This window comes from Rhinoderma darwinii, chromosome 11 (genome assembly GCF_050947455.1).
Source record: "Rhinoderma darwinii isolate aRhiDar2 chromosome 11, aRhiDar2.hap1, whole genome shotgun sequence".
In the NCBI taxonomy this organism is placed as follows: domain Eukaryota; kingdom Metazoa; phylum Chordata; class Amphibia; order Anura; family Rhinodermatidae; genus Rhinoderma; species Rhinoderma darwinii.
In genome coordinates, this window is record NC_134697.1 from 1,715,219 (window position 1) to 1,738,066 (window position 22,848).

At 44.1% G+C, this 22,848-nt stretch overlaps 1 protein-coding gene across 1 annotated transcript in view; it reads right to left on the reverse strand.

The window, feature by feature from the left end:
- Positions 1–22,848, reverse strand: part of LOC142663898 (alpha-2-macroglobulin-like protein 1) — a 140,545-nt gene that overhangs the window by 43,428 nt on the left and 74,269 nt on the right. Inside the window, exons 7-10 of the mRNA XM_075842737.1 lie at positions 22,246–22,471; positions 14,744–14,870; positions 8,051–8,172; positions 988–1,039 (exon numbers count right to left, since the gene is read on the reverse strand). Of these exons, the coding sequence (XP_075698852.1) occupies positions 988–1,039; positions 8,051–8,172; positions 14,744–14,870; positions 22,246–22,471 (527 nt within the window). The remainder of the gene's footprint in view (positions 1–987; positions 1,040–8,050; positions 8,173–14,743; positions 14,871–22,245; positions 22,472–22,848) is intronic.

The following is a 22,848-nucleotide window of genomic DNA, read 5'->3' on the forward strand; positions in this document are numbered from 1 at the left end:
GATAATAAACATCGTGGGTCTCACATTCTCGTCTTGGGTTGATCTTAAGTATTATTGATTAGAGCAGATTTTTTTTAGCTTTATCAGCACGCGTAAAATACAGCATTCTCTGTCATGTCTGTTGATGGATCTTATGACGGCTCTTTTACTCTAATTACAGCTCGTGTAATATCCCATGAAAAGCAATGAGTGTGAGTGGACAATAAAACTGCACCATTTGTTTGGTAGAAGCCCCATGTGTTCCCTTTTCTCAATGCAGTTATGTCCCGGACTGCAGCTAGGATTATTTTTATTGAAATTCAAATTGGGAAAGAAGTTAGCTACTTCCTCCATGAAGTCACCATTAACCTTCTAGACATTTAGTAACTGACACCAGAACATGATTCACACCCTACAGCGAGAGGTTCAAACCAATATGTCTCTACACAATGAGGTGGATGGGTCACTGTAGATCGAGGAGAAGGATGGCTAAGGAAGAGTCACTGTGATTGACTGCCAGGAAGAACTTAGAGAAGGAAGAGGAGCCTCTGGTTGATCAGCTCCATGTGAGATAATATGGCAAACAATGGTGAGTATCAGACAGCTACTTCCTGGCACAGGAGGAAGAGGCAGCACCCACTGACCACACAGGGGGAAGATACTTCACACAACGACTGCCCAGGAGGAAGAGACTGCGCCCAGTGACTGCCCAGGAGGAAGAGACAGCGCCCAGTTACTGCCCAGGAGAAAGAGACAGCGCCCAGTAACTGCCCAGGAGGAAGAGACAGCACCCAATGACTGCCCAGGAGAGAGAGACAGCACCCAGTGACTGCCCAGGAGGAAGAGACAGCACCCAGTGACTGCCCAGGAGGAAGAGACAGCACCCAGTGACTGCCAGGAGGAAGAGACAGCACCCAGTGACTGCCCAGGAGGCGTAAGGAGCACAGGGAAGTTTATTTTAGCTAGAAGAGAGCTTTAATGGTTATGTAAAGATTTTCTGAGAATTACCGTCACAGATCAGCATGGAGTTGTGCGTCTGCTCCACTAAAGTCCCCTCAGGCTGAAAAAAAAGAAAAAGAAAGAATAATTGCCTTTAATGCTTCATGTCAGTGAATAGCGATGATATTCATCTAGTGTCTCTAGATATGAACAATAGCAATGAATATACGTGACTCCGATCTAAAAGTATAAAATAGTCCACAGAACAGAAGTTCCAGCAGCCGCAGTCCACTCATCATTACTCTATTAACCCTTTCAGGACCGGACTCATTTTCGTTTTTTCCTCCCCAACTTCAAAAAGTTACAACTCTTATTTTTTCGTTGACCCCGTCATGTGAGGGCTTAATTTTTTATGGGACAAGCCGTGAATTCTAATGGTATTTTTTGGAATGGATGGAAAAAAATTCAGAATAGGGTGGAATTGGAAAGAAACAGCAGTTCCGCCATTTTCTTATGGGTTTCTATTTTACGGTGGTCACTGTACGGTGAAAGTGATGCGTTACCTTTATTCTGTGGGTCACTACGATCACGGTGATACCAAATTTATATTGTTTTCGTTATGTTTTAGTACCTTTAAATTTTTTTTTAAAAGGTTGAAAGAAACAAAAATTATTTGCATCGCCATATTGTGACCCCCATATCTTTTTTATATTTCTGTGTACAGAGCTGCGTAAGGCGAATTTTTGTACGGGTAAAGATGTCGTTTTTATTAATTCCATTTTGGGCAATGTTGGGAATTTTGATCATTTTTTAAGAAATATTTTTGGGGGGTTGAAGTGCCAAAGAACTGCGATTCGGCCATTTTGATATTTTTTCCAGCTACCGCATTCACCGTATTGGGTAAATATTTTTCTAGTTCGGGCATTCGGATGCGGGGATAACTATTGTGTTTATGTTTATTTTTATATGTGATCTAGGAAAAGGGGGTGATTTGAATTTTTATATTTTTTTAAATACTTTTAAAAACATTTTTTATGACTATTTTTAGCTCCCCTCGGGGGCTTGAACCTGCGATCATTAGATGGTTTATGCCATAGACTAATTGTGCATTGCCACAGGCAGAGCTCAATAGCAATGGTCCTACAGCAGGTCTAGGAGCGTTCAGAAGGATCCCTAGAACACGCCGACTCCCTGAGCCAAAGTGAAAGGGAAAGTAAAGAAAACCCTCATTGCCGGTGGTGACCCTGGCATCTGAGAGGTTAAATGCTTGTGATCTCGTCTCTGATCGAAGCATCGCCGCTGAGTAACATAACAGAGACCCGGTGGCTATGGCGCCATTTTTAAACAAGCCTTTCCCGACGTAAATTGGCAGATTAGCGACGAGAAAGGGTTAAGCTGCAGCAACCATTTTTGAAAAATCGACAATAGTAAGCGCGGTCATATTGAGCGTCAGCTTCGGAGAAACCCCTTAAATTCACTCCTGAATTTGCGGATCGTGCACAGGACAAATAATTGCCGGGACTTTTATAAACGATGCACTTCCTGTCGTCATACAGATGTAGCCGTCTTTATCTTGACTTTTAACACTTTAAATACACAGGGGCAAGAAGCTTTAACTTGACTTTTTTAATGGCTTTTGTTGTGTGATATCAAGATAAACTCTGCCACATCCATACCTCCCAACCATCCCGGAATCAGCGGGACAGTCCCGGGTTCAGCGGGACAGTACACGGATTCAGCGGGACAGTCCCGGATTTTGGGCGGTGTCCCGCTGTCCCGGGCGGCCATGGGGAATGTCCTGCTGTCAAACTAATTCTGAAGCAGCGAACCATCAGCTGCCTGCTTCAGAATTAGTTCATAGCGGAGGAGCAGAGGGAGCTCATCCACTCGCCGTGCGCTACTTTTTTTATCGCTGTGCTCGGGGGAAGCCCTTGACAGTACTGTCCATTTATGAGCGGAATCCCCGGCCAGAGTCGGCAACGGGGATTCTGCTCAAGGATTAGCCACTGACGTTACTGTCCTTATATGGACAGTAGCATCAAGGGCTTCCCCGAGCACAGCGCTTAAAGTAGCGCTGTGTCCGGGGAGTCTTCAGTGAGCGGAGGAGTTCCCTCCGCTCTGAACTAATTCTGAAGCAGGGAGCTGATAGTTCCCCGCTTCAGAATTAGTGTCTACTCCTTGAGCGGAATCCCCGTTGCCGATAATCTGTCCGTGGATTCCGCTCCTAGAGGAAACCGGAGGTCACTGTCCATATATGGACATTGACGTCAGTGGCTCCTCCTGGAGCAGAATCCAATGGCGCTATATACAGGGCGGGGGTAGCGCTATCTACAGGGGGGTGGCACTATCAACATGGAAACTGTGGCAGTATATAGGGGCACTATCTACATGGGCACTGTAGCACTATCGAGAGGGCACTATCTACATGAGCACTGGCACTAGGGGCAGCTTTGGGGGTATTATACTGTATAAGTGCAGGTAGGGGGCATTATGCTGTAGGGCGGTTTTAAGCTGTATGGGGCAGATATGGGGCTTTATACTGTATGGGGCAGCTTTGGGGAATTATACTGTATGGGGCAGCTTTGGGGCATTATACTGTATGGGAGCATCGGTATGGGCATTTTACTGTATGGAGCAGCTATGGGGGCATTATGCTGCATGGGGCAGCTATGGGGAAATTATGCTGTATGGGGGAATTTGTTTGGGCATTATATAGCATGAGGGCATTTGTGTTGGCCTTCTACTGTATGGGGGCATTATACTGTATGTGGCAGCAAGAGAGCAATATACTTTGGCACTACCTACATGGGCACTGTGTCACTATCTACAAGGGCACTGGAACTAGGGGCAGTTAAGGTGGCATTATACTGTATGGGAGCCACTATGGGTGCATTACGCTGTATGGTCGAAGCTATGGGGGCATTATGCTGTATGGCGGAATTTGTTTGGGCATTATACTGCATGGGGCATTTGTGATGGCTTTATACTGTATGGGTGCATCTATGGGGTATTATACTGTATAGTGGCAGCTATTTGGTATTATACTGTGTGGGAGGCACTATGGGAGCATGATACTGTGAGGGAGGCACTATGGGAGCATGATACTGTGAGGGAGGCACTATGGGAGCATGATACTGTGAGGGAGGCACTATGGGAGCATGATACTGTGTGGGCTGAATCGGGTGCGTGGCTTAAAAGAAAAAAATTGTCCCTCTTTGTGATAGTTGAAAGTTGGGAGGTATGCTACATCTGTAGGGGCCACGACAGTCGAGTAGAGACCTCCCAATAACCAGTGGCGGATTATCATATGGGCGTTTCGGGCGGCCGCCCGGGGCCCGAGGCTCCCAGGGGGCCCATGGCAGCCCGAAACGCACATCATCTCCTAAATCTATTCAGCGCGCTAGCGCTGCTAACGGCCGAAGATGAGGAGGAGCAGGGAATTGGCCGGGAAATAGGTAGGACACGCCTCCCTGACAAGTGCGGGCCGCCGCCATTGAGTAACAGAACAGCGACGGACGGCTGTTCTGTTACTCCAAAGCAGCAAGAGAAGAGCCGGGCGGGCGGTCACCGGCGCTGAGGTCAGTACAGGCTTATCCTCCTGCCCAACTGGTTCCCGACTGCTGGCTGTATTTTTACGGCCAGCGGTCAGGGACGGGTCCTTAAAACCCGAGCCATAGACGTTCTACGGCTCGGGTTTTAACTTGCTGCCCGCGTGATCGGGCAGCTGAATGTCGGGTCTCCGGCTGTCAGTGACTGCCGGGGACCCTGAGGAGAAGATAGGAGCAGCTTTCTGATCTCTTTTACACAGCGCTCAATGAACGCTGTGTAAAGGAATAGAGACAGCAGCAGCGGCGCTGTCTCTATTCCTCCCGGTGATCATGTGACTGGTCACATGATCGCCAGGTGCCGTTAGTGGCAGACTGCTGCTGGGTCTAACTAGACCCAGCACAGCCCTATTAGTGACAATCGTCACTGTGAGAGGGCTGATTTCCCCTGTAAGGGTATGTTCACACGGCCTATTTACGGACGTAAATCGGGCGTTTTTGCCCCGAATTACGCCTGAAAATAGCGCCTCAATAGCGCTGACAAACATCTGCCCATTGAAAGCAATGGGCAGACGTTTGTCTGTTCACACGAGGCGTATATTTACGCGCCGCTGTCAAATGACGGCGCGTAAATAGACGCCCGCGTAGAAGAAGTGACCTGTCACTTCTTTGGCCGTAATTGGAGCCGCTATTCATTGACTACAATGAATAGCAGCGCTAATTACGGCCGTATTTGACGCGGCGTTCAAGCGCCTGCACATGCCGGTACGGCTGAAATTACGGGGATGTTTTCAGGCTGAAACATCCCCGTAATTTCAGCCGTTACGGACCCCCGCCGTGTGAACATACCCTAACTGGGGCTGCTGTGCAGCTCCAGTTACAGTGGAAAAACATGGTGTAAAAGAAAGAAAAAGTATATATAAAGTTCCCCAAAGGTCTTTTTTGACCTTTGAGGATCAGACCACAGTAATAAAAAATAGTAAAGTGTAAAAAAAAATTAAATAATAAATACACATAAAATACCCACCCCAAAAAAAACGTCCCCCCCCCCCGCCAATCATTGTTGTAACGCTAGCGCTGACCCAATTACCCTAATAAAGACATGTAATATATTAAAATTTACGGTAGACAATGACGATTACAAATAAAAGGTCTATTTTAGGGTAAAACTGTGTTATTACCAAAAAAAAATAGCTGAAACGTAAAAAAGCTTATTTTTTTACTATTATTTTCAAACTTTATGAATAAAAATTCTAAAATAGCAAAAAAGGTGTGTATAAAAACGCTAAAAAAACGAAATCTGCATTGTCTACGGAAAAAATTTCGGTATTATTTTTTTTAAATAAAAATGTGTGTTTGGGGCAACTTTGTAATTACGTTTTATTAAAAAATATTTTCACTTTTTGAGATACAGCTGCTTTGTATCCTGTATCCGTCAGGTCAGCAGGACTGACGGGATCAGTGAAACGGGCCCTGCGCTAAATTATAATCTTAGATGTGATAGATTTGAGGTGGATCCTGCGTGTCACTGATCCTGTCAGTCCTGCTGACCTGACGGACACAGGATACAAAGCAGCTGTATCTCAAAAAGTAAAAATATTTTTTAATAAAATCAATCAATCAATCACACTGATACACACACATACTATATATATATATATATATATATATATATATATATATATATATATATATATAATTATAATATAAAGTTTTTAAATGTGTACATAACATTGTGGCACTATATACAAGGGGGAGCGCTCTGAGGCACTATATACAAGGGGGAGCGCTGTGAGGCACTATATACAAGGGGGAGAGCTGTGAGGTACTATATACAGGGGGGAGCGCTGTGAGGCACTATATACAGGGGGGAGCGCTGTGAGGCACTATATACTAGAGTGAGCGCTGTGTGGCACTATATACAAGGGGGAGTGCTGTGTGGCACTATATACAAGGGGGAGCGCTGTGAGGCACTATATACAGGGGGGAGCGCTGTGAGGCACTATATACAGGGGGGAGCGCTGTGAGGCACTATATACTAGAGTGAGCGCTGTGTGGCACTATATACAAGGGGGAGCGCTGTGTGGCACTATATACAAGGGGGAGCGCTTTGTGGCACTATATACAAGGGGGAGCGCTGTGAGGCACTATATACAAGGGGGAGCGCTGTGAGGCACTATATACAAGGGGGAGCGCTGTGTGGCACTATATACAAGGGGGAGCGCTGTGTGGCACTATATACAAGGGGGAGCGCTTTGTGGCACTATATACAAGGGGGAGCGCTGTGAGGCACTATATACAAGGGGGAGCGCTGTGAGGCACTATATACAAGGGGGAGCGCTGTGTGGCACTATATACAAGGGGGAGCGCTGTGAGGCACTATATACAAGGGGGAGCGCTGTGTGACACTATATACAAGGGGGAGCGCTGTGTGGCACTATATACAAGGGGGAGCGCTGTGTGGCACTATATACAAGGGGGGCTGTGTAGTGCTATCCACAGTGGTATGTGTGTGGCGCTCTTTATAGGGGGGGCTTTTTGGTGCTATTTACAAGAGGAGGAGGGCTGTGTGGCGCTCTCTACAGGGGGGCTGCATGGCACTATCTATAGGGGGCTGTGTGTAACGCTCTCTACGAGGGGGATGTGTGATATATAGAGGGGGCTGTGTATGGCGATATCTATGGGGGTGTGTAATATCTACAGGGGCTGTGTGTGGCACTATGTACAGGGGGCTGTGTGTATGTGGTGTTTTACAGTGTGTGGTATTATTATATTCAGGCGCGCAGTGTTTGGTGCTATTATATTTAGGGGTACACTATGTGGCACCATGATAACTTTATTTTCGTTTATAGGTGTGGAAATGTTGGAAAAGTGAGGAGACGTCTAAGTGGCAAATTCTGCAGAAATGAGTCATCGCCGGGAGAAGTCGTCATGAGTGCTGGACCGGATGGAGAAGAAAAGAGGAAAAAAACTACTAGAATCTGAGACGTCGTCACCTGTGAGTCACTAGATTTATAGAGAATCTGTCACCTTTCCTGACATGTTTATTATAGGAAATCCTTGTATTTCACAAAAAGTCTTTCTGCGGTCCAGGACTGATAGACAATTCCCCTTGTCAGGAGGTTGTGTCCCTGCACAGTGTGATCCTGTCAGTATGTAGGGACACCGCGCTGTGACAAGGGAAATCATAACACTGTTAATGCTTGCCCAAAAAGGTAGTGTTAAAAATAGTTACGGCGCGGCAGGGCGGCGGTGAGGAAGGGGGGACCAAGTTTGGGTAACAGCCCAGGGCCCATGGTCTACTTAATCCGCCACTGCCAAGAACACACGACGGCCGGACCGTGGCTGCCGCTGTAACTTGTAATTCACAGATATAAGAACCTATTAGGAGTAACAATACAAGGTGGCGGCTTCTCTATAAGACTCTGTGCACATCCGCCATCCAGAGACATAAGTCAGAGAAGGAGCCTCCTAATAGCTGCTGGATACAGAGATCCCCCCGTCTCTATCGTCTGTGGGGTCAGATTTCCATACTATTCCACTATGAGACCAGTCATATCATACCCATCCCCCTCCCGTGTACTCACCAGCACCAGCACGGACTGGATCACTACATCTCTGCTGCCTTTTTTGGGGATCACCGTTTCCTGCTCCCCACAAAGATCTCGGCTCTTTACAGCTTCAGCAACGACGGTAATGTTCATATGCCCTGAAATATAAAATATCCCTCACATTATTATATGTTATATAACACCCTTCATCTATATTTCTGCTGAAAACATTTCTAAACCCAAAGAATTACAAATACATATTATATCACTGATGTCATTAACAGGGGGCGGGGCTGTGACAACCTCTTACACATGATATACAGGCTGGTTGTCAGTAGTAATAGATGAATAGCTGTTACTGTATATAAGATGTGTGGATCTCATGTCTGATCACAGTGTAATTATATTATATATCAGTGATGTCAGTAACAGGGGGCGGGGCTGTGACAACCTCTCACACATGATATACAGGCTGGTTGTCAGTAGTAATAGATGAATAGCTGTGACTGTATATAAGATGTGTGGATCTCATGTCTGATCACAATGTAATTATATTATATATCAGTGATGTCAGTAACAGGGGGCGGGGCTGTGACAACCTCTCACACATGATATACAGGCCGGTAGTCAGTAGTAATAGATGAATAGCTGTTACTGTATATAAGATGTGTGGATCTCATGTCTGATCACAGTGTAATTATATTATATTTCAGTGATGTCAGTAACAGGGGGCGTCGCTGTGACAACCTCTCACACATGATATACAGGCTGGATGTCAGTAGTAATAGATGAATAGCTGTTACTGTATATAAGATGTGTGGATCTCATGTCTGATCACAATGTAATTATATTATATATCAGTGATGTCAGTAACAGGGGGCGGGGCTGTGACAACCTCTTACACATGATATACAGGCTGGTTGTCAGTAGTAATAGATGAATAGCTGTTACTGTATATAAGATGTGTGGATCTCATGTCTGATCACAGTGTAATTATATTATATATCAGTGATGTCAGTAACAGGGGGCGGGGCTGTGACAACCTCTCACACATGATATACAGGCCGGTAGTCAGTAGTAATAGATGAATAGCTGTTACTGTATATAAGATGTGTGGATCTCATGTCTGATCACAATGTAATTATATTATATATCAGTAATGTCAGTAACAGGGGGCGGGGCTGTGACAACCTCTCACACATGATATACAGGCTGGTTGTCAGTAGTAATAGATGAATAGCTGTTACTGTATATAAGATGTGTGGATCTCATGTCTGATCACAGTGTAATTATATTATATATCAGTGATGTCAGTAACAGGGGACGGGGCTGTGACAACCTCTCACACATGATATACAGGCAGGTTGTCAGTAGTAATAGATGAATAGCTGTGACTGTATATAAGATGTGTGGATCTCATGTCTGATCACAATGTAATTATATTATATATCAGTGATGTCAGTAACAGGGGGCGGGGCTGTGACAACCTCTCACACATGATATACAGGCTGGTTGTCAGTAGTAATAGATGAATAGCTGTTACTGTATATAAGATGTGTGGATCTCATGTCTGATCACAGTGTAATTATATTATATATCAGTGATGTCAGTAACAGGGGGCGGGGCTGTGACAACCTCTCACTCATGATATACAGACTGGTTGTCAGTAGTGATAGATGAATAGCTGTGACTGTATATAAGATGTGTGGATCTCATGTCTGAACATAATGTAATTATATTATATATCAGTGATGTCCCTAACAGGGGGCGGGGCTGTGACAACCTCTCACACATGATATACATGCCTGTTGTCAGTAGTAATAGATGAATAGCTGTTACTGTATATAAGATGTGTGGATCTCATGTCTGATCACATGTAATTATATTATATATCAGTGATGTCAGTAACAGGGGGCGGGGCTGTGACAACCTCTCACACATGATATACAGGCTGGTTGTCAGTAGTAATAGATGAATAGCTGTTACTGTATATAAGATGTGTGGATCTCATGTCTGATCACAGTGTAATTATATTATATATCAGTGATGTCAGTAACAGGGGGCGGGGCTGTGACAACCTCTCACACATGATATACAGGCTGGTTGTTAGTAGTAATGGATGAATAGCTGTTACTGTATATAAGATGTGTGGATCTCATGTCTGATCACAATGTAATTATATTATATATCAGTGATGTCAGTAACAGGGGGCGGGGCTGTGACAACCTCTCACACATGGTATACAGGCTGGTTGTCAGTAGTAATAGATGAATAGCTGTGACTGTATATAAGATGTGTGGATCTCATGTCTGATCACAATGTAATTATATTATATATCAGTGATGTCAGTAACAGGGGGCGGAGCTGTGACAACCTCTCACACTTGATATACAGGCTGGTTGTCAGTAGTAATAGATGAATAGCTGTTACTGTATATAAGATGTGTGGATCTCATGTCTGATCACAGTGTAATTATATTATATATCAGTGATGTCAGTAACAGGGGGCGGAGCTGTGACAACCTCTCACACATGATATACAGGCAGGTTGTCAGTAGTAATAGATGAATAGCTGTTACTGTATATAAGATGTGTGGATCTCATGTCTGATCACAATGTAATTATATTATATATCAGTGATGTCAGTAACAGGGGGCGGGGCAGTGACAACCTCTCACACATGATATACAGGCTGGTTGTCAGTAGTAATAGATGAATAGCTGTTACTGTATATAAGATGTGTGGATCTCATGTCTGATCACAATGTAATTATATTATATATCAGTGATGTAACAGGGGGCGGGGCTGTGACAACCTCTCACACATGGTATACAGGCTGGTTGTCAGTAGTAATAGATGAATAGCTGTTACTGTATATAAGATGTGTGGATCTCATGTCTGATCACAGTGTAATTATATTATATATCAGTGATGTCAGTAACAGGGGGCGGGGCTGTGACAACCTCTCACACATGGTATACAGGCTGGTTGTCAGTAGTAATAGATGAATAGCTGTGACTGTATATAAGATGTGTGGATCTCATGTCTGATCACAATGTAATTATATTATATATCAGTGATGTCAGTAACAGGGGCGGAGCTGTGACAACCTCTCACACATGGTATACAGGCTGGTTGTCAGTAGTAATAGATGAATAGCTGTGACTGTATATAAGATGTGTGGATCTCATGTCTGATCACAATGTAATTATATTATATATCAGTGATGTCAGTAACAGGGGGCGGGGCTGTGACAACCTCTCACACATGATATACAGGCCGGTTGTCAGTAGTAATAGATGAATAGCTGTTACTGTATATAAGATGTGTGGATCTCATGTCTGATCACAATGTAATTATATTATATATCAGTGATGTCAGTAACAGGGGCGGGGCTGTGACAACCTCTCACACATGATATACAGGCCGGTTGTCAGTAGTAATAGATGAATAGCTGTTACTGTATATAAGATGTGTGGATCTCATGTCTGATCACAATGTAATTATGTCATATACAGTGAAGGAAATAAGTATTTGATCCCTTGCTGATTCTGTAAGTTTGCCCACTGTCATAGACATGAACAGTCTAGAATTTTTAGGCTAGGTTAATTTTACCAGTGAGAGATAGATTGTATAAAAAAAACAACAGAAAATCACATTGTCACAATGATATATATTTATTTGCATTGTGCACAGAGAAATAAGTATGTGACCCCCTACCAACCATTAAGAGTTCAGCCTCCTCCAGACCAGTTACACGCTCCAAATCAACTTGGTGCCGGCATTATAGACAGCTCTTACATGGTCACCTGTATAATAGACTCCTGTCCACAGACTCAATGATCAGTCTGACTCTAACCTCTACAACATGGGCAAGACCAAAGAGCTTCCTAAGGATGTCAGGGACAAGATCATAGACCTGCACAAGGCTGGAATGGGCTACAAAACCATAAGTAAGACGCTGGGTGAGAAGGAGACAACTGTTGGGGCAATAGTAAGAAAATGGAAGACATACAAAGTGACTGTCAATCGACATCGATCTGGGGCTCCATGCAAAATCTCACCTCGTGGGGTATCCTTGATCCTGAGGAAGGTGAGAGCTCAGCCGAAAACTACACGGGGGGAACTTGTTAATGATCTCAAGGCAGCTGGGACCACAGTCACCAAGAAAACCATTGGTAACACATTACAATCCTGCAGTGCCCGCAAGGTCCCCCTGCTCAAGAAGGCACATGTACAGGCCCGTCTGAAGTTTGCAAATGAACATCTGGATGATTCTGAGAGTGATTGGGAGAAGGTGCTGTGGTCAGATGAGACTAAAATTGAGCTCTTTGGCATTAACTCAACTCGCCGTGTTTGGAGGAAGAGAAATGCTGCCTATGACCCAAAGAACACCGTCCCCACTGTCAACCATGGAGGTGGAAACATTATGTTTTGGGGGTGTTTCTCTGCTAAGGGCACAGGACTACTTCACCGCATCAATGGGAGAATGGATGGAGCCATGTACCGTCAAATCCTGAGTGACAACCTCCTTCCCTCCACCAGGACATTAAAAATGGCTCGTGGCTGGGTCTTCCAGCACGACAATGACCCGAAACATACAGCCAAGGTAACAAAGGAGTGGCTCAAAAAGAAGCACATTAAGGTCATGGAGTGGCCTAGCCAGTCTCCAGACCTTAATCCCATCGAAAACTTATGGAGGGAGCTGAAGATCCGAGTTGCCAAGCGACAGCCTCGAAATCTTAATGATTTACAGATGATCTGCAAAGAGGAGTGGGACAAAATTCCATCTAACATGTGTGCAAACCTCATCATCAACTACAAAAAACGTCTGACTGCTGTGCTTGCCAACAAGGGTTTTGCCACCAAGTATTAAGTCTTGTTTGCCAAAGGGATGAAATACTTATTTCTCTGTGCACAATGCAAATAAATATATATAATTTTGACAATGTGATTTTCAGTTTTTTTTTAAATATAATCTATCTCTCACTGGCAAAATTAACCTAGCCTAAAAATTCTAGACTGTTCATGTCCTTGACAGTGGGCAAACTTACAAAATCAGCAAGGGATCAAATACTTATTTCCTTCACTGTATCAGTGATGTCAGTAACAGGGGGTGGGGCTGTGACAACCTCTTACACATGATATACAGGCTGGTTGTCAGTAGTAATAGATGAATAGCTGTTACTGTATATAAGATGTGTGGATCTCATGACTGATCACATGTAATTATATTATATATCAGTGATGTTAGTAACAGGGGGCGGGGCTGTGACAACCTCTCACACATGATATACAGGATGGTTGTCAGTAGTAATAGATGAATAGATGTTACTGTATATAAGATGTGTGGATCTCATGTCTGATCACAGTGTAATTATATTATATATCAGTGATGTCAGTAACAGGGGGCGGGGCTGTGACAACCTCTCACACATGATATACGGCTGGTTGTCAGTAGTAATAGATGAATAGCTGTTACTGTATATAAGATGTGTGGATCTCATGTCTGATCACAGTGTAATTATATTATATATCAGTGATGTCAGTAACAGGGGGCGGGGCTGTGACAACCTCTCACACATGGTATACAGGCTGGTTGTCAGTAGTAATAGATGAATAGCTGTTACTGTATATAAGATGTGTGGATCTCATGTCTGATCACAGTGTAATTATATTATATATCAGTGATGTCAGTAACAGGGGGCGGGGCTGTGACAACCTCTCACACATGATATACAGGCTGGTTGTCAGTAGTAATAGATGAATAGCTGTGACTGTATATAAGATGTGTGGATCTCATGTCTGATCACAGTGTAATTATATTATATATCAGTGATGTCAGTAACAGGGGGCGGGGCTGTGACAACCTCTCACACATGACATACTGGCGGGTTGTCAGTAGTAATAGATGAATAGCTGTTACTGTATATAAGATGTGTGGATCTCATGTCTGATCACAGTGTAATTATATTATATATCAGTGATGTCAGTAACAGGGGGCGGGGCTGTGACAATCTCTCACACATGATATACAGGCTGGTTGTCAGTAGTAATAGATGAATAGCTGTGACTGTATATAAGATGTGTGGATCTCATGTCTGATCACATGTAATTATATTATATATCAGTGATGTCAGTGACAGGGGGCGGGGCTGTGACAACCTCTCACACATGATATACAGGCTGGTTGTCAGTAGTAATAGATGAATAGCTGTTACTGTATATAAGATGTGTGGATCTCATGTCTGATCACATGTAATTATATTATATATCAGTGATGTCAGTAACAGGGGGCGGAGCTGTGACAACCTCTCACACATGATATACAGGCTGGTTGTCAGTAGTAATAGATGAATAGCTGTGACTGTATATAAGATGTGTGGATCTCATGTCTGATCACAGTGTAATTATATTATATATCAGTGATGTCAGTAACAGGAGGCGGGGCTGTGACAACCTCTCACACATGATATACAGGCTGGTTGTCAGTAGTAATAGATGAATAGCTGTTACTGTATATAAGATGTGTGGATCTCATGTCTGATCACAATGTAATTATATTATATATCAGTGATGTCAGTAACAGGGGGCGGGGCTGTGACAACCTCTCACACATGATGTACAGGCTGGTTGTCAGTAGCTGTTACTCTAGTATAAGGTGTGTGGATCTGATGGATAGCTCGGGGCACACAGGTAACACCAGGTATACAATGACTGAGTTCGTTACCTATTATAGTTGGAGTCACATCCCAAGAAAATGTCCTTTTCACCCCTCCAGGGAGGCAGAAGGAAATCTCGTTGGTTTTGCTATTTTTAATTTGAAATTGTTCAGAAGATAGTAGAGAGATATTGATCTGAGGAACAAATAAGACACTGATGTGGAGGGGTACAGTAGGGGGTACAGTACTTTGTTATAATCTGGAGGGGTACAGTAGGGGGTACAGTATTTTGTTATTATGTGGAGGGGGTACAGTAGTGGGTGCAGTATTTTGTTATAATCTGGAGGGGGTACAGTAGATGGCAGCTGGGAGGGGGTACAGTAGGGGGTGCAGTATTTTGTTATTATGTGGAGGGGGTACAGTAGGGGGTGCAGTATTTTGTTATTATGTGGAGGGGTACAGTAGGGGGTACAGTATTTTGTTATAATCTGGAGGGGGTACAGTAGATGGCAGCTGGGAGGGGGTACAGTAGGGGGTGCAGTATTTTGTTATTATGTGGAGGGGGTACAGTAGGGGGTGCAGTATTTTGTTATTATGTGGAGGGGTACAGTAGGGGGTACAGTATTTTGTTATAATCTGGAGGGGGTACAGTATTTTTGTTATTATGTGGAGGGGATCCAGTAGGGGGTACAGTATTTTGTTATAATCTGGAGGGGATCCAGTAGGGGGTGCAGTATTTTGTTATTATGTGGAGGGGTACAGTAGGGGGTACAGTATTTTGTTATTATGTGGAGGGGTACAGTAGGGGGTACAGTACTTTGTTATAATCTGGAGGGGTACAGTAGGGGGTACAGTATTTTGTTATTATGTGGAGGGGGTACAGTAGTGGGTGCAGTATTTTGTTATAATCTGGAGGGGGTACAGTAGATGGCAGCTGGGAGGGGGTACAGTAGGGGGTGCAGTATTTTGTTATTATGTGGAGGGGGTACAGTAGGGGGTGCAGTATTTTGTTATTATGTGGAGGGGTACAGTAGGGGGTACAGTATTTTGTTATAATCTGGAGGGGGTACAGTAGATGGCAGCTGGGAGGGGGTACAGTAGGGGGTGCAGTATTTTGTTATTATGTGGAGGGGGTACAGTAGGGGGTGCAGTATTTTGTTATTATGTGGAGGGGGTACAGTAGGGGGTGCAGTATTTTGTTATTATGTGGAGGGGGTACAGTAGGGGGTACAGTATTTTGTTATTATGTGGAGGGGGTACAGTAGGGGGTGCAGTATTTTTGTTATTATGTGGAGGGGGTACAGTAGGGGGTGCAGTATATTGTTATTATGTGGAGGGGTACAGTAGGGGGTACAGTATTTTGTTATTATGTGGAGGGGTACAGTAGGGGGTGCAGTATTTTGTTATTATGTGGAGGGGGTACAGTAGGGGGTGCAGTATTTTGTTATTATGTGGAGGGGTACAGTAGGGGGTACAGTATTTTGTTATAATCTGGAGGGGGTACAGTAGATGGCAGCTGGGAGGGGGTACAGTAGGGGGTGCAGTATTTTGTTATTATGTGGAGGGGGTACAGTAGGGGGTGCAGTATATTGTTATTATGTGGAGGGGTACAGTAGGGGGTACAGTATTTTGTTATTATGTGGAGGGGTACAGTAGGGGGTGCAGTATTTTGTTATTATGTGGAGGGGGTACAGTAGGGGGTGCAGTATTTTGTTATTATGTGGAGGGGTACAGTAGGGGGTGCAGTATTTTGTTATAATCTGGAGGGGGTACAGTATTTTGTTATTATGTGGAGGGGTACAGTAGGGGGTGCAGTATTTTGTTATTATGTGGAGGGGGTACAGTAGGGGGTGCAGTATTTTGTTATTATGTGGAGGGGTACAGTAGGGGGTGCAGTATTTTGTTATAATCTGGAGGGGATCCAGTAGGGGGTGCAGTATTTTGTTATTATGTGGAGGGGTACAGTAGGGGGTACAGTATTTTGTTATTATGTGGAGGGGTACAGTATTTTGTTATAATCTGGAGGGGTACAGTATTTTGTTATTATGTGGAGGGGTACAGTAGGGGGTACAGTATTTTGTTATTATGTGGAGGGGTACAGTAGGGGGTGCAGTATTTTGTTATTATGTGGAGGGGTACAGTAGGGGGTGCAGTATATTGTTATTATGTGGAGGGGTACAGTAGGGGGTGCAGTATTTTGTTATTATGTGGAGGGGTACAGTAGGGGGTACAGTATTTTGTTATTATGTGGAGGGGTACAGTAGGGGGTACAGTATTTTGTTATTATGTGGAGGGGGTACAGTAGGGGGTGCAGTATTTAGTTATAATCTGGAGGGGTACAGTAGGGGGTACAGTATTTTGTTATTATGTGGAGGGGTACAGTAGGGGGTGCAGTATTTTGTTATTATGTGGAGGGGTACAGTAGGGGGTGCAGTATTTTGTTATTATGTGGAGGGGTACAGTAGGGGGTACAGTATTTTGTTATTATGTGGAGGGGTACAGTAGGGGGTGCAGTATTTTGTTATTATGTGGAGGGGGTACAGTAGGGGGTACAGTATTTTGTTATTATGTGGAGGGGTACAGTAGGGGGTACAGTATTTTGTTATAATCTGGAGGGGGTACAGTAGATGGCAGCTGGGAGGGGGTACAGTAGGGGGTGCAGTATTTTGTTATTATGTGGAGGGGTACAGTAGGGGGTGCAGTATTTTGTTATTATGTGGAGGGGGTACAGTAGGGGGTGCAGTATTTTGTTATTATGTGGAGGGGTACAGTAGGGGGTACAGTATTTTGTTATAATCTGGAGGGGGTACAGTATTTTTGTTATTATGTGGAGGGGATCCAGTAGGGGGTACAGTATTTTGTTATAATCTGGAGGGGATCCAGTAGGGGGTACAGTATTTTGTTATTATGTGGAGGGGTACAGTAGGGGGTACAGTATTTTGTTATTATGTGGAGGGGTACAGTAGGGGGTACAGTATTTTGTTATTATGTGGAGGGGTACAGTATTTTGTTATTATGTGGAGGGGTACAGTAGGGGGTACAGTATTTTGTTATTATGTGGAGGGGTACAGTAGGGGGTACAGTATTTTGTTATTATGTGGAGGGGTACAGTAGGGGGTACAGTATATTGTTATTATGTGGAGGGGTACAGTAGGGGGTGCAGTATATTGTTATTATGTGGAGGGGTACAGTAGGGGGTGCAGTATTTTGTTATTATGTGGAGGGGTACAGTAGGGGGTGCAGTATTTTGTTATTATGTGGAGGGGTACAGTAGGGGGTACAGTATTTTGTTATTATGTGGAGGGGTACAGTAGGGGGTACAGTATATTGTTATTATGTGGAGGGGTACAGTAGGGGGTGCAGTATATTGTTATTATGTGGAGGGGTACAGTAGGGGGTGCAGTATTTTGTTATTATGTGGAGGGGTACAGTAGGGGGTGCAGTATTTTGTTATAATCTGGAGGGGTACAGTATTTTTTTATTATGTGGAGGGGTACAGTAGGGGGTGCAGTATATTGTTATTATGTGGAGGGGTACAGTAGGGGGTACAGTATTTTGTTATTATGTGGAGGGGTACAGTAGGGGGTGCAGTATTTTGTTATTATGTGGAGGGGTACAGTAGGGGGTGCAGTATTTTGTTATTATGTGGAGGGGGTACAGTAGGGGGTGCAGTATTTTGTTATTATGTGGAGGGGTACAGTAGGGGGTGCAGTATTTTGTTATTATGTGGAGGGGTACAGTAGGGGGTGCAGTATTTTTGTTATTATGTGGAGGGGTACAGTAGGGGGTGCAGTATTTTTGTTATTATGTGGAGGGGTACAGTATTTTGTTATTATGTGGAGGGGTACAGTAGGGGGTGCAGTATTTTTGTTATTATGTGGAGGGGTACAGTAGGGGGTACAGTATTTTGTTATTATGTGGAGGGGTACAGTAGGGGGTGCAGTATTTTGTTATTATGTGGAGGGGTACAGTATTTTGTTATTATGTGGAGGGGGTACAGTAGGGGGTGCAGTATTTTGTTATTATGTGGAGGGGTACAGTAGGGGGTACAGTATTTTGTTATTATGTGGAGGGGGTACAGTAGGGGGTGCAGTATTTAGTTATAATCTGGAGGGGTACAGTAGGGGGTACAGTATTTTGTTATTATGTGGAGGGGTACAGTAGGGGGTACAGTATTTTGTTATTATGTGGAGGGGTACAGTATTTTGTTATAATCTGGAGGGGTACAGTATTTTGTTATTATGTGGAGGGGTACAGTAGGGGGTACAGTATTTTGTTATTATGTGGAGGGGTACAGTAGGGGGTACAGTATTTTGTTATTATGTGGAGGGGTACAGTAGGGGGTGCAGTATTTTTGTTATTATGTGGAGGGGTACAGTAGGGGGTGCAGTATTTTGTTATTATGTGGAGGGGGTACAGTAGGGGGTGCAGTATTTTGTTATTATGTGGAGGGGGTACAGTAGGGGTGCAGTATTTTGTTATTATGTGGAGGGGTACAGTAGGGGGTACAGTATTTTGTTATAATCTGGAGGGGTACAGTAGGGGGTGCAGTATTTTGTTATTATGTGGAGGGGTACAGTATTTTGTTATTATGTGGAGGGGTACAGTAGGGGGTGCAGCATATTGTTATTATGTGGAGGGGTACAGTAGGGGGTACAGTATTTTGTTATTATGTGGAGGGGTACAGTATTTTGTTATTATGTGGAGGGGGTACAGTAGGGGGTGCAGTATTTTGTTATTATGTGGAGGGGTACAGTAGGGGGTACAGTATTTTGTTATTATGTGGAGGGGTACAGTAGGGGGTGCAGTATTTTTGTTATTATGTGGAGGGGTACAGTAGGGGGTGCAGTATTTTGTTATTATGTGGAGGGGGTACAGTAGGGGGTGCAGTATTTTGTTATTATGTGGAGGGGGTACAGTAGGGGTGCAGTATTTTGTTATTATGTGGAGGGGTACAGTAGGGGGTACAGTATTTTGTTATAATCTGGAGGGGTACAGTAGGGGGTGCAGTATTTTGTTATTATGTGGAGGGGTACAGTATTTTGTTATTATGTGGAGGGGTACAGTAGGGGGTGCAGCATATTGTTATTATGTGGAGGGGTACAGTAGGGGGTACAGTATTTTGTTATTATGTGGAGGGGTACAGTAGGGGGTGCAGTATTTTGTTATTATGTGGAGGGGTACAGTATTTTGTTATTATGTGGAGGGGTACAGTATTTTGTTATTATGTGGAGGGGGTACAGTAGGGGGTACAGTATTTTGTTATTATGTGGAGGGGTACAGTAGGGGGTGCAGTATTTTGTTATTATGTGGAGGGGTACAGTAGGGGGTGCAGTATTTTGTTATTATGTGGAGGGGTACAGTATTTTGTTATTATGTGGAGGGGGTACAGTAGGGGTGCAGTATTTTGTTATTATGTGGAGGGGTACAGTAGGGGGTGCAGTATATTGTTATTATGTGGAGGGGGTACAGTAGGGGGTACAGTATTTTGTTATTATGTGGAGGGGTACAGTAGGGGGTGCAGTATTTTGTTATTATGTGGAGGGGTACAGTATTTTGTTATTATGTGGAGGGGTACAGTAGGGGGTGCAGTATTTTGTTATTATGTGGAGGGGTACAGTATTTTGTTATTATGTGGAGGGGTACAGTAGGGGGTACAGTATTTTGTTATTATGTGGAGGGGGTACAGTAGGGGGTACAGTATTTTGTTATTATGTGGAGGGGTACAGTAGGGGGTGCAGTATTTTGTTATTATGTGGAGGGGTACAGTATTTTGTTATTATGTGGAGGGGGTACAGTAGGGGGTGCAGTATTTTGTTATTATGTGGAGGGGTACAGTATTTTGTTATTATGTGGAGGGGGTACAGTAGGGGTGCAGTATTTTGTTATTATGTGGAGGGGTACAGTAGGGGGTGCAGTATATTGTTATTATGTGGAGGGGTACAGTAGGGGGTGCAGTATTTTTGTTATTATGTGGAGGGGTACAGTAGGGGGTGCAGTATTTTTGTTATTATGTGGAGGGGTACAGTAGGGGGTGCAGTATATTGTTATGTGGAGGGGTACAGTAGGGGGTGCAGTATTTTTGTTATTATGTGGAGGGGTACAGTAGGGGGTGCAGTATATTGTTATTATGTGGAGGGGTACAGTAGGGGGTGCAGTATTTTTGTTATTATGTGGAGGGGGTACAGTAGGGGGTGCAGTATTTTTGTTATTATGTGGAGGGGTACAGTAGGGGGTACAGTATTTTTGTTATTATGTGGAGGGGTACAGTAGGGGGTGCAGTATTTTTGTTATTATGTGGAGGGGTACAGTAGGGGGTGCAGTATATTGTTATTATGTGGAGGGGTACAGTAGGGGGTGCAGTATTTTTGTTATTATGTGGAGGGGGTACAGTAGGGGGTGCAGTATTTTGTTATTATGTGGAGGGGTACAGTAGGGGGTGCAGTATTTTTGTTATTATGTGGAGGGGGTACAGTAGGGGGTGCAGTATTTTTGTTATTATGTGGAGGGGTACAGTAGGGGGTACAGTATTTTGTTATTATGTGGAGGGGTACAGTAGGGGGTGCAGTATTTTTGTTATTATGTGGAGGGGTACAGTAGGGGGTGCAGTATATTGTTATTATGTGGAGGGGTACAGTAGGGGGTGCAGTATTTTTGTTATTATGTGGAGGGGGTACAGTAGGGGGTGCAGTATTTTTGTTATTATGTGGAGGGGTACAGTAGGGGGTGCAGTATTTTTGTTATTATGTGGAGGGGTACAGTAGGGGGTGCAGTATTTTGTTATTATGTGGAGGGGGTACAGTAGGGGGTACAGTAGGGGGTGCAGTATTTTGTTATTATGTGGAGGGGTACAGTAGGGGGTACAGTATTTTGTTATTATGTGGAGGGGTACAGTAGGGGGTGCAGTATATTGTTATTATGTGGAGGGGGTACAGTAGGGGGTGCAGTATTTTGTTATTATGTGGAGGGGTACAGTAGGGGGTGCAGTATTTTTGTTATTATGTGGAGGGGTACAGTAGGGGGTGCAGTATTTTGTTATTATGTGGAGGGGTACAGTAGGGGGTGCAGTATTTTTGTTATTATGTGGAGGGGTACAGTAGGGGGTACAGTATTTTGTTATTATGTGGAGGGGTACAGTAGGGGGTACAGTATTTTGTTATTATGTGGAGGGGGTACAGTAGGGGGTGCAGTATTTTGTTATTATGTGGAGGGGTACAGTAGTGGGTGCAGTATATTGTTATTATGTGGAGGGGGTACAGTAGTGGGTGCAGTATATTGTTATTATGTGGAGGGGGTACAGTAGGGGGTGCAGTATTTTTGTTATTATGTGGAGGGGTACAGTAGGGGGTGCAGTATTTTTGTTATTATGTGGAGGGGTACAGTAGGGGGTGCAGTATTGTGTAGTATTTACAGTGTGTACAGGGCCATCTATATAATACACATCATTGTATCAGGTAAAGAGGAGCAGGACAGAATTATCCTATTGGCTTCACGATCCGCATTGTATTTTCTGGTCCCCGGCTTCCTCCACTTTGACGACGTCTCCAGGACGCTGCAGAAGAATTTTTACCTCCATGGCAGCACCCAAGTAGTTAAACACTGAGACTCTGAATACAAAGCCCTCTCCTCGCTTCACGGAGTAAGGAAGGTGGAGATCCACAAAGAAGGGCTGGAAAGCTTTGAGGGGAACTGTGGAAGAGAGGCCTAAGCCCCCCGGTCCGGCACAGAACATCTGGGCACTCCACTCCGTGATCGTATCTGGGACAGACACTGGGATCTCAGCAGAACCAGATTCACTACAGACAAGGAAGGGAAACACAAAGCTTTACAATGAGGTCATAATCCAATATATTCCCGCACACACCGATCACAATGTCACCGCCTCAGAAGTCACATCTGGGAAATCAAGTCACGTGAGCCCCATTATTTCTAGAGTTCATTGCATAAGGTTGGAGCCAACACAATGTAGAAGTCTGGATAATATACAGTGTGAAGATGCAACGAGTTCCATCCCCCATAGTAATAATACACGGACAGTCCCTAAACTATAAAAAGTGTCAAACATGTTCTGATGCCACAACCAGGGACATTCAGGGGTCCGGGGCAGCCACATAATACAGAGTGAGACTTCATCATGGTGGGAAATGTAGTCATTCTGCAGCTGAAGATCAGC